The following is an 11,457-nucleotide window of genomic DNA, read 5'->3' as shown; positions in this document are numbered from 1 at the left end:
GGTGATATCCCGATTACAAAAATGAGATTGGCATGAGGCCATATTTTTCGCGCATAAATATTTTTGCGTGATAATTTTTTCAACATCAGGCTTCTTACATTTGGGTATTCGTGTACTGTTTTTTCCGTAAGATGGTTTTGTATTAAAATTTTTCGCGAATCTGGGGTTTCATGCATTGAAATATTCCGGTATTTCGTTCATAGTTTTTTTCGCGCATATAAGCTTTTGAATTATGGATTTTCATAGAGTTCATTCATTCTCGAAATTTACGTTAATCAGAATTTCCATGAAGTTAAGTATTTGGATCAGGGTTGCGGGTTTCGTACATCAGCATGTTTTTTTATACTAAAGCTCATGTATATATACCTCTATCGAAATGAAATTTATTTGTAAGGTTCATTATTCCACAACATTTTATCAACTACAAATATGAATATAATGATGATCAAACATGAAATGTGGGGATGGGTCTGTTCGCAGCCCCCAAACCTTCCCTCTGGTGCACCAGCGTCCTCGCTCTGCGGTGTCGCAACCCTCGCACGTAAACGAAGACGATCTCGAGGGAAAAATTTCCAACCTTACGTAACCCTGCGCACTTAAAATGTTCAAAGTTTGAACAATGAATTGATAAATTGGAGCCGTAATGTTCGCTGTATCACGCGCCGAGATTAGCTCGGAGTTTCGCTTGTCGCACGTAATAGTGATGGTTTTCCTGCTCAGATTTCATGCTCAATAAAATACATGGCTATTGTTCGATAAATTTAGAGGCGTGGTACTATACTGCTAGATCGTGATTCAATTATTTCGATCCAATTATTCTGTTTAATTGGTTAAAGTGCATTGCGCATGATTGGATTTCTGCACGGATATTGCTTAATCGTGCGTTTCATCGAATAAAATAGAAAGGAAATTCTTTTGTAGATTACTTTTTTTTCAACAGAAGAGTTTATAGATTTCATGGATTTTGTTGCTGGATGTTGTTTCAATAATTTTGTTTGTTTAGAAAGAACCATTTGTTGTCTGCAAACACTAATGATTTATATTTTTTACAGATATTGTGTCAATATTTGTTTAATGAATTCCGATAGAATTACCGATGTGTTAGCAGTAAACTGAGTTCATGTCACATCGAATTTTCAGAATCACATTAAAACAACTGAGTGTGTTCTGAAATAAATCAAAGTTGATTGAAAATCACTGATTTCTATCGAAAGTGTTGAACAATTTTGCACTATAAACATAATTTTTTATATATAAGACAAATTATAATCGCATTTTCACGTACGGAAGATACAAGCTGATCCTGCCCAGTTTGCGTCCGCAGCGACCGACAACATGGGTAGAAAAAATTCCACGTGAGTGCGTAAATTTAGTGCTGATCTGAGTTTAGAATTTGAATAGCTTTCAACTTGAACACTTTGTAGACCCATAACAATAATATTGATTAGGCTTTATTTGCAGCACCTCATTTAGACCCATAATAATGTTAATTATCATAATTTATTTGCAGTAACTCAAGCATAGTGTTAGTGAACACGTCATTCTGACACGAGAAGAATGTTAGTGAGCACATCATTCTGGCATGAGAGGAATGTTAGTGAACACATCATTCTGGCATGAAAGGAATGTTAGTGAACACATCATTCTGACACGAGAAGAATGTTAGTGAGCACATCATTCTGGCATGAGAGGAATGTTAGTGAACACATCATTCTGGCATGAGAGGAATGTTAGTGAACACATCATTCTGACATGAGAGTAATGTTAGTGAATACATCATTCTGGAATGAGTGGAATATTAGTGAACACATCATTCTGACACAAGAGGAATGTTAGTGAACACATCATTCTGCCATGAGAAGAGCGCTATCGCATACAAATCTTGTACTATGGTAATTTTGCAGCGACCGACAACATGGGTAGAAAAAATTCCACGTGAGTGCGTAAATTTATTGTTGATCTGAGTTTAGAATTTGAATAGCTTTTAACTTTCACACTTTGTAGACCAATAACAGTGATATTGATTAGACTTTATTTGCAGTTACTCAAACATAGAGTTAGGGAACACATCATTCTGGCTATGAGAAGAGCGCTCTCGAATACAAATCTTGTACTATGGTAATCTAAATGTATACTGCATGTGTAATAAATTCATTTTATTGGCAATTTTCTTATTAGTTTTTTCCATTAGATCGAACAATATTTTTCGATTGCACTGGTAAATCGAAAATCAGCCTACCGATGGACATTTTCATTTCTTCACCAACGTTTCGAATGTATCACTCATTCATTATCTATCTATTGAAAAAACTAAAAAGAAAATTGCCAATAAAATGAATTCTCTGGTCTTCAATGAAACCTGCTTGAAGGAACAAATTTTGCCAACCTATACCAGTATAATAAATTGTGTATCTTTATATATGACATAATTTTAATTGATCCGCTGATCGTTTTATTCGGATAGTTATGTTGTTTCTAATAGTGGAAGTGATATAATAGTTAAAATTACAAATTAAGACATTCAAACATTCATCATTTCTTTGCAAATTTTCTTTTAAAATCAACATGGACATGTGAACAAAAAAAAATTGGCTTCACTAACGAAGTATTTAAATTGTTTAAGACACGATCCTTAATTGCCTGGAAGTTAACCTAAAGTTCAGTCAAATACCTGCATTGGAATTAATCGTAAAGGTATCGACAACAGAACTGATTGGAAAAAATTTATCTCCATGAACTTTCCACACATCGCCGGCCAATATCTGATTGTGTGAAGGTCAGCTAGATGTCACTGAGCTTGCTCTTTTAGTTCAATTAATTGCATTGAAATTTCTTGCGGACGATAAATTTGTCACACGTGATAGTCACAACATTCTATAAGATGAAATTTAAAAATTATTATTCACTTAGAATTTGATATTTGATATAATCCTAACTAATATTGCAACCTCTTTAGCCAAATTCGGGAAATTTGACGGTAATTTTAATTAAAAGTGCTTAATTCTTATTACGATTATCTTCACTGGCATCAGGAAGAAGATCCTGGACCCGGAGAGCGGAAGCATTGAGGTAGAATCTGAAGGAAGTTTCAGCAGCAAAAGTCGCCTACAGGAAAAGCTACAGTCGCTGATGCCAGTCAGAAAGCTCGGTCATGTAAATTTCAGCGACCACTTCATCACAGCTTCTCGGCTACAACACGAGGAACCCATCACCCAAAAGCCATCCATCACAAACTCACAGCACACACAAGACACTAACAAGTCTTGGTCATGTCTTAAGCCATTCAAGCGCCAGATGACGTGGCTGAACAACAACGCGTCGTACGTCTTTTTCTTGGCCTGTTTTGTGGCAGCGAACGCCGTGCTTTTTGGCCTACGAATTTGGCAATATAGGCATGCCTACGTCATGGAAATGATGGCGAGGGCTTTCGGTGAGTAATATGTTCGATTATTCATGTTCTCTATTGTGATCCTCTGAATTATCAGATTTCGAAATCACTCAAAGATCTTTAATTTGGTCGAAAAACGTTATGAGATTTGGAGAAGTTGTAATCCATGTGGAATAAAATTTACAATTTAAATTAATCGATTATTATTTTTTAACATTGTAAACCTAATAATCGGTGCACAGGACAATGCTTGAACCTGAACTGTGCGCTGCTGCTGTCGCTGATCTTACGTCGCAGCATCACGCGCCTGCGCAACTCCAAGCTCGGCGCTGTCCTGCCCTGCGACCGACATGTTCACCTCCACAAGATGGCCGGCTGGGCAGTGTTCATGTGTTCACTTCTGCACACTATGTTCCATGTCTGCAATTTAGGTCAGTTTAAATTGAGACTGATAAAATTTAGTTTTCAGATAGCTTAATCTGCATGGAAAGAATTCCGTTTATTCAGAATTCATTTCGAATAAACGCTACCCTATAGCGGCAGAACCGCCGTCCAATTATACGCAGCCAGTAAATAAAGATAATTTTTCAGCCCATAAATTCTACCAGTGATATATTTCAGTTCCACCCAGGACAGCTGTCCTATGTAATATAATAATATGATTAAATTGTATTTAGAATTTTCTTCTGAAGATAATAATATACTATCTGATACTCACTACTATCGATAACACTATCTGAAACTCACAGTGAAAGTATCAGAAGAGACTGGCATTAGCTTCTGGAGTTACATGCTGGAGACGCGACACGGCATTGGCTGGATCTGGGGTCTTGCTAACCAGAGCGGCATCCTGCTCCTTGTGATGCTTTTCGTGATCGTTACCTTCAGCCATCGATGCATCAGGAAATCGGGATATTTTGAGGTGTGTACACGAAAGACACTCAAGAAAATACTGATTTAAAGCCTGCAGTTTTCCATGTTAAATATTGTTTATATACCGTTTGCTGTCACTGTTAGCTAGAAGAACAAAATAGAAAACAAAGAACTCTGTTCGCAGCAAGAAAACTAAGCAAAAAATTTTTACCGGAAATTCAATGTTTTAACATTTAAATTCACGAAACATAAATGCATCATTACAAGTCAACTTCGTTATACAGGAAAAAAAAGATTAGCGACAAATTTGTTGTTATCACTACGCCTTAGTAACAAATTGAATGTCATTTATTTCTAAAAACACCCATACCATTGACACCCTCAACCTGAATCAACTGTATCGCAGGTGTTCTACTTCACGCACCTGCTCTCCCTGCCCTTCTGGGTGCTGATGGTAGTTCACGGACCGCGCTTCTGGATGTGGCTTTTGGTGCCTGGGACTGCGTTCGTGGCCGAAGCCTGTGTCCGCGTCATGCAAGTGTATTCTGACCGCGGCCGCACCTCTGTCGTCGCGGTCGAAGAGCTTCCGTCACAGGTAGGGACTTATTGATCTACCAGTGATCTTCTTATAACCTAAGAAAAACGATATCAAATGATATTGTAGCGCAACAGATAAGTTATATGTATGTTGAAGGGGCTCCCAATTATAAATAATTTTTTAATAAATATTAGGGCCTCAAGTTACATTAAAAATTGATGAACGATTCTTATCCCTTACAATAATAAGTTATACAACCCATGCAAAGTTTTCCCAAAGCTCAAGCCACAAGAAACTGCTCGATATCGTCAGAATATTCAGTTATCAGTCATATTACGACAGGAGTAGTGACATCGTAGTGACGGGATGAGCTTTAATTTAAAGCAAACTATTAAAACCTCTGATCATATTCCCCTTATCCCCAACATCTTATACGAATATAAGATGTTTCTTATAAAAATTTTATTTGCACCGTGCAAATTGCTAATTTTAACTTGGTCACTGCCCACAGGTGATGAAATTGACTATCCAACGGCCCCAAGAGTTCGAATTCAGGGCTGGAGAATACGTCTACCTCAACGTCCCCTCTGTTGCCAAGCATGAGTGGCATCCCTTCACGATATCGTCCGCTCCTGAGCAGGAAGGTTAGTTGAAAGAAGGGTTAATGTTAAACGATGGGTTTTTTATGTGATGCAAAATTCGAGGTTGCAGGCCCCATCAACGTCAGTTGTTTTTCCAATGACATAGACTGCCATTTACTGTGGAATGAATACACAGGTGCGTAATGAACAAATTTAAAATTGAAAAATTTTGTGTCGATATTTTTTTTATAAATTGTATCGTTATAACTGTTTTTGAGCAGGAACCTTCACAGTCCACGTGCGTTCAGTGGGAGGTTGGACGCAACGACTGCTGGATCTCCTCCGAGACGCTCCTCAGAAGCAGCTGCATCCTTCCCTTCTGGAGCAGTACGGCTTAGTTGGGTCCCAAAGACTCCAGACAAAATCTTGCAGTTCCGGCAGCCTTAACGGTGATAATTCATCTATCATGGAAGGCAAGCTGGATTCTGGCAGTTTCGCCATTGACAAACGCACCGACAGCTCATCGTTTGAGAACCTATCGAGTCGTTACTATGCGAACCTCATTGAATTTAACCGCAAAGCCAGCAACTGCGGCATACAGCCTGCAGTGCTGCTTCTTGAGAACGAAATAAAAGCCCAGAACTCCGGCCTCAACTCGAGAACTAGGAAAAGATCCAGCAGCCTCAGCTCCTTGCACAACGCTGGTTCCGAGGTCGGCCAATGGACTCCCAGGCTACTCGACTCAGCCAACACCTCGACCACGGGCAGCCTAACTAGCCTGCAGAATTTAGACTTGGCTTTTCAGCCGCGACTCTGCAACTCGAAGCCCTCTTACTCGAGTTCACCAAACGTCCTCCAGCAGAAACACAGTCATCAGTTCCGAATGGGACCTGCCACCAGTATACAGCCTGTAGAAGTGCGTATTATTGAACGTATCTTTAATCTAATTTAAGATGCTACTTACACTTCAGTGACTACAAAGCTATTTAACAGCTCTACTCCTGCCATATTTTCTCAGATAGAGCATATTAAAGGTGTCATGTATTACTCTCCTTAACATTGATACAAAATTAGAAAAGCGTTAATTTCAGTCTAGTTTTCCTGTACATTTCTTCAAGTTTATATTTATTTTTTTTTTACTCAGACCTGAGAACATAAAATATTAAATTTGTTAATCCCGTGAATAAAATAATAAATTTAAAACATTTTATCTATTTTCACAGGTTTTATTGAATTTATTAGCAAACAGTTCCACTTGGTGCAGAACTTGAAATAATTCCTCATATTGTTATTTTACAGAAATATTATAATATTTTACAGAAATATCATAAAGAAAATTCACGGCTCAATCAATGTTTTATAAAATTCATCGTCTAAAGATGTGCCAAATTTTTTGCTTCTGTGACACCTGCATCCCTCTCAGATCATTGACTCAGTCCCAACATGACGCATGACCGGAACAGATGCATAACAATATATTCCTGCCTCTTTGAGGTTAGGATTCCTATAAAATGCACGACAACCAATTCCATCTCTTTTCATCCAAGGAATGGGTTTTTAAAATTGAAAGTGATGACCCCCTCCTCTTTTAATGGGATAAATATATTCCTCCTTACTATCGTGTTTGATACGCGCTGTGTTCAAAACATGCCAAGACCTACGAGCCACGGCTGCTATATCGCGTAGACAGGGCACTTGTATGGCGGCTATTTCCGTACTGTTGCCCTCACGACTTGTGAGCAGCAGTACTATCGTGAGGCGTTTGAGCCCTCACGACTTGTGAGCAGCAGTACTATCGTGAGGCGTTTGAGCCCTCACGACTTGTGAGCAGCAGTACTATCGTGAGGCGTTTGAGCACTCACGACTTGTGAGCAGCAGTACTATCGTGAGCCCTTTAAGCTCTCAGAACCTATGAGGAGCAGCACTATCACGAGACGCTTGAATACTTGGCACGACGTCACGTTAGGGACTCTTGAGTAAAATTGCTGAGTTGAACGACGTGGAATTCATTGGCATGACATTTGTTTAAAGTACACGAGACCTTAACTTGGACTCAAAGCTAAACTGTACACAAATTTGAACAATTTGTTCCTGCCTCTAATCATACAGAAAAAGGGATACAAGTCTAATTGCATTATGATTTTACACAGGTATTTATGTGCAGGTAATAGCTGTGTGATGAAGAACAAGTAATAGCATTGTATAGTTGTACAGCTATTTGTTAACAGGTAATAGCAGGGTGATGTCGTGTAGGTAATTGTTGACATGATAACTGTAGGGTAATGTTGTGCAGGTAATTACATGGTAATGTTGTGCAGGTATTCGTGGATGGACCGTACGGGACGCCGTCTTCGTCCATCACGAAGGTGGCCCACGCGGTGCTCATCGGGGCAGGCATCGGCATCACGCCCTTCGCGTCTGTCCTCCAGAGCATCATGCACAGGTCACTAAAGAATATATCAATGAATTATATTCATTGTTATATTCATACTGAAGAATTACATACCAATATATATAGGTCGGATTATACTTAGGAATTAAATTCACGCTTTTTATTATTTTTAAAGTAGGACCCTGTGACCCCAAAGCGTGGAACCATTATTTAGTACGTTAATCAACAGAGATAATGCAGATGTTCCATCCGACAATTCTCTGTGAAACTGTTATATAAAATTTTATTATTGGACCTTGCCCAACAGTCGTGCTTATTTCTGTGATTTTTTTGTTGTGCGAAATAATCTTTTCAAATTATGTGTGTTTTGGATATTAAATAATAAATTTAAAAAGTTTGAATGCTTTAATAATTTGAATTTATCTTTGAAAGTTTTTTTATTTTTTATCGATATTAAATTATACTCGTGCAGATACCGTGCCGCGAAGGTGCCATGTCCGCACTGCAACGTCGCTAGCTGCGTCATGCTGCCCACTACACTCAAGAAACTCAGACGAGTGAGACTCGCGGCATGAATTTTTGTCTAATTATAAAATAAATTAATATTAATTATAATTAATATATTAGGATTTGATATTGCTATTAATTGAACAAGCCAGAAAATCTTTACCAAATTGTGCTCAAAGTAGTCACTCAGTAAAAATAATAATTGTATACTAACAAATGTAGTTACAATAATTAGTACGAAGTAATTTAACTGCTTTATGATCAGAGGCTATTTATCTGCTTTATTTTATCGAAGCCGCGCAAAAAAAAATTTAAATGTGTGCTGCTTTGCTGAAAAATACAAAAAATTTTAAAAATTCGATTTCGGATGGTTGGACCAGTGTTAATAATTAAAGAATGCTGTCCCAATATACCCAGATACTCATAGAAATGCATGCTCTCATATCAGTTTTTACATCCAAGCGTTAATATTTTCCTCATAAATGATTCAAATGGAAAATAATTAATAAAAAACGACATTATTTGAGTCTAAACGAGTCTAAACGTAAGAGATAACGAAGCCAATACCTGAATTAAAATACGTCATTGGTGTGGGTGATAAGAAATCGGCCAGATTGATTGTAATTAAAAAACTTCAATCCAACTGTCCTTGCGTTCGAGGTTTTCTTCGCGCTGGTCACAATCAGCTTATTAAGGAAAATTTTGAAAATGCCATCAACTTCTATTTCACGATTTTTTGTTGGTTGCAGGTAGACTTTGTGTGGGTGAACAGAGACATCAGTCACTTCGAATGGTTCTTGGAGATGCTGGGGTCCCTAGAGAGTGAACAGCAGCAGTCAGGAGCAGCGATGGAGAAGTTCTTACAGCTGCAGCTCTACAACACCGGCGACCTGCCTCTGCAGTCGACCCTGCCGTTCGCTGCCGCAGTCCGTCAGGGGAGGCCAGACTGGGACACTGTAAGTCACCAGACCAGATGCAATATATTGCTTTTATTAACTCACAATTGAGCATAATTCTTGAAAAATCAAAACCTTGATGATATTTTTGCGTCGGAAAAATACATGAAGATTATCGGAATACGAATAGATTATTGTTTAATTTCCTGAAGATTAGAACACGCCATAGTAATCTTGAATGAACTACCATAAAAACCGGTCTATTTAAGGCATTTTGCATTGCCTTTATGCATTGCCATTCATTGCATTGCCCTTTTGCATTGCCTTTCATGCAAAGTCTGCTCTATTTCATCTTATATAAAATTGCATTCATCGTTACTCTGTGTTCGGTACAAGTCTCAGACGTGTCGTTAACACGTCCCGTGTCGCAGGTATTCAGCGGCATCCGCAGCGCCGCAGGCAAGAGGGAGAAAGTGTGTGTGTTCTACTGTGGTCCCCCAGCCCTCGCTCCAGTCCTCAAACAGATGTGCATAAAATACAGACTCGAATTCCGCAGAGAAATGTTTTGAGTCGTGTTCTCTATTTATTTTTGCAATATTATTACGTATTATATCTATCTTTGGTGCGCTGTGCACCTGATTTTAAGTAATGTACAAAGCATTGAAGTATTTATGTCATTGTCTTTATTACATTATATTTTGTGTCATTTCTTAATACATGGCAATTTATTTATACAGCAAAGTGCTGCCTTATTTACTTATTTAACTACAAATATATGATGCATATTGTAACGTGATGGTTTACAGACTGCTCTGACTCCGAAACGTTTTCTCTTATAAGAAATGGCGAACTTCTTGGCGATATTATTTGCTTTTAAATCCCTGGTAAATTTGCGATTTAAGCAACCAAATAATCTTAATGCTATGCGTACTTCATTATATGATATGTTGAACATGACAAATCAAACGTCCCTCATAGTGTTTAAAACAATAGGAATAATTTTGATATAAAATTTATATAATACGTGAATACAGAGCAGTTTAACTTGTACATTGCTGTGATGGAACCCTTTCAAAAGAGCCAGGTTATTGCCTCGAACTGATGCTGGAGAACTCAACTTCTCCCCAAAATTGGGGAAACGCAAGTAAAATTTACATGTATGAACGTTAAGAGTTATATCCGCACTTTCCTTTGAGTAAATTGGGGAAGAAACCTCTGGTTATCCTCTTCTATGTGCAAGCAAGGCTGGGGAGGTAGACGAGGCATTACGGCTTGTATTTAAAATAACTCAGTAGTACTCACTGCAGTGAGTGGCAGAGAGCGCATTTTCTCGTCGACGAAAACTTGAGGTCACGCACGGACGGACGGACAGACAGACAGACAGACAGACGGACGGACGGACATGGCGAGCACAACAGTGCATTTTTTCCATAAATGAGAAAATGCGCTAAAAATAAAGTCGGTATTGTTTGTGTTAGTGTTCTGTGAAGCAACGACGAAGTAAAACCGTCTCAAAAAGTATACTTTTATTACAATTTTATAAAAAGGTCTATTTATGAGATATTTAATTAATTATTTATCGACTAGGGAGAATATATATGAATTGTGTGCGGTTAAAAACACTGGTCTATTTCCATTAATACTTGGAAGAATGCCGACACTCATGTATGTATTTTAACTTCACTCACATTATTCCTTTAATCTATATCCTTAAATTATTTTTAATTTTATGATTATTTAAAAATGAATATATTAACTGTTGTTTCATTGGCACTCTCCTTAATTTTGGGTCGAAATAAATAGTTTTCTGACGATTTAATAGAATTACCCGTGGAATAATTTTATTACTTTGGTACCATTTTAACTTAATGATAAAACTGTACACAATTACAGATTATGCTGTTCTCAACAGCGTAATTAATAACATTCTTTAGTGAATTACTGAGAGAGCGACTATAGTCTGATCAACTCGCATAAAAATGTAAGAAATTATCTGACAGAAAACCAAAATTTTCCGAAAACATCTCCGGAAAAAGTAAACTTGGTAATTACCTGACATGGGCACAATCGAATATTATAAGGGCTTCGTCGTTATAACGTCACTGGTTTTTAAGTGCGTTCATTTTGTAGCCTAAAACGACAATTATTTTGAAGCTATTTCAAACCGATGTCAGTTTTGGACAGTTCTAGTCAAGTGGCAAGTTTTAAATCTCTTGGTAAAAAGGCCTGAAAGTTTAAGAATAGGCGAAAGACCACACCAGGCCTATTCTTCAGCGATGAAA

General features: G+C 37.8%; 1 protein-coding gene across 2 annotated transcripts; it reads left to right on the top strand.

Moving 5' to 3' along the window:
* Window positions 1-1,050: 1,050 nt before the first annotated feature.
* On the top strand, window positions 1,051-10,200 carry LOC108667791 (NADPH oxidase 5). Of its 2 annotated transcripts, none has more exons than XM_018154859.2 (11): window positions 1,051-1,355; window positions 3,033-3,430; window positions 3,631-3,819; window positions 4,138-4,310; window positions 4,668-4,856; window positions 5,311-5,443; window positions 5,662-6,296; window positions 7,699-7,823; window positions 8,245-8,329; window positions 9,029-9,235; window positions 9,607-10,200. In XM_018154859.2, the coding sequence occupies exons 1-11, from the start codon at window positions 1,336-1,338 to the stop codon at window positions 9,742-9,744; spliced, it is 2,292 nt and encodes a 763-aa protein (XP_018010348.1). In that variant the 5' UTR covers window positions 1,051-1,335; the 3' UTR covers window positions 9,745-10,200. The 2 variants fall into 2 exon arrangements, with proteins under 2 accessions (XP_018010348.1, XP_018010349.1); XM_018154860.2 differs by lacking the exon at window positions 1,051-1,355 and adding an exon at window positions 1,907-1,935.
* Window positions 10,201-11,457: the final 1,257 nt, after the last annotated feature.

The sequence above is a fragment of the Hyalella azteca genome, unplaced genomic scaffold (genome assembly GCF_000764305.2).
Source record: "Hyalella azteca isolate HAZT.00-mixed unplaced genomic scaffold, Hazt_2.0.2 contig6415, whole genome shotgun sequence".
NCBI lineage: Eukaryota > Metazoa > Arthropoda > Malacostraca > Amphipoda > Hyalellidae > Hyalella > Hyalella azteca.
Note: the sequence above shows the minus strand (reverse complement) of the source record. Positions and strands in the feature narration are given on the sequence as shown.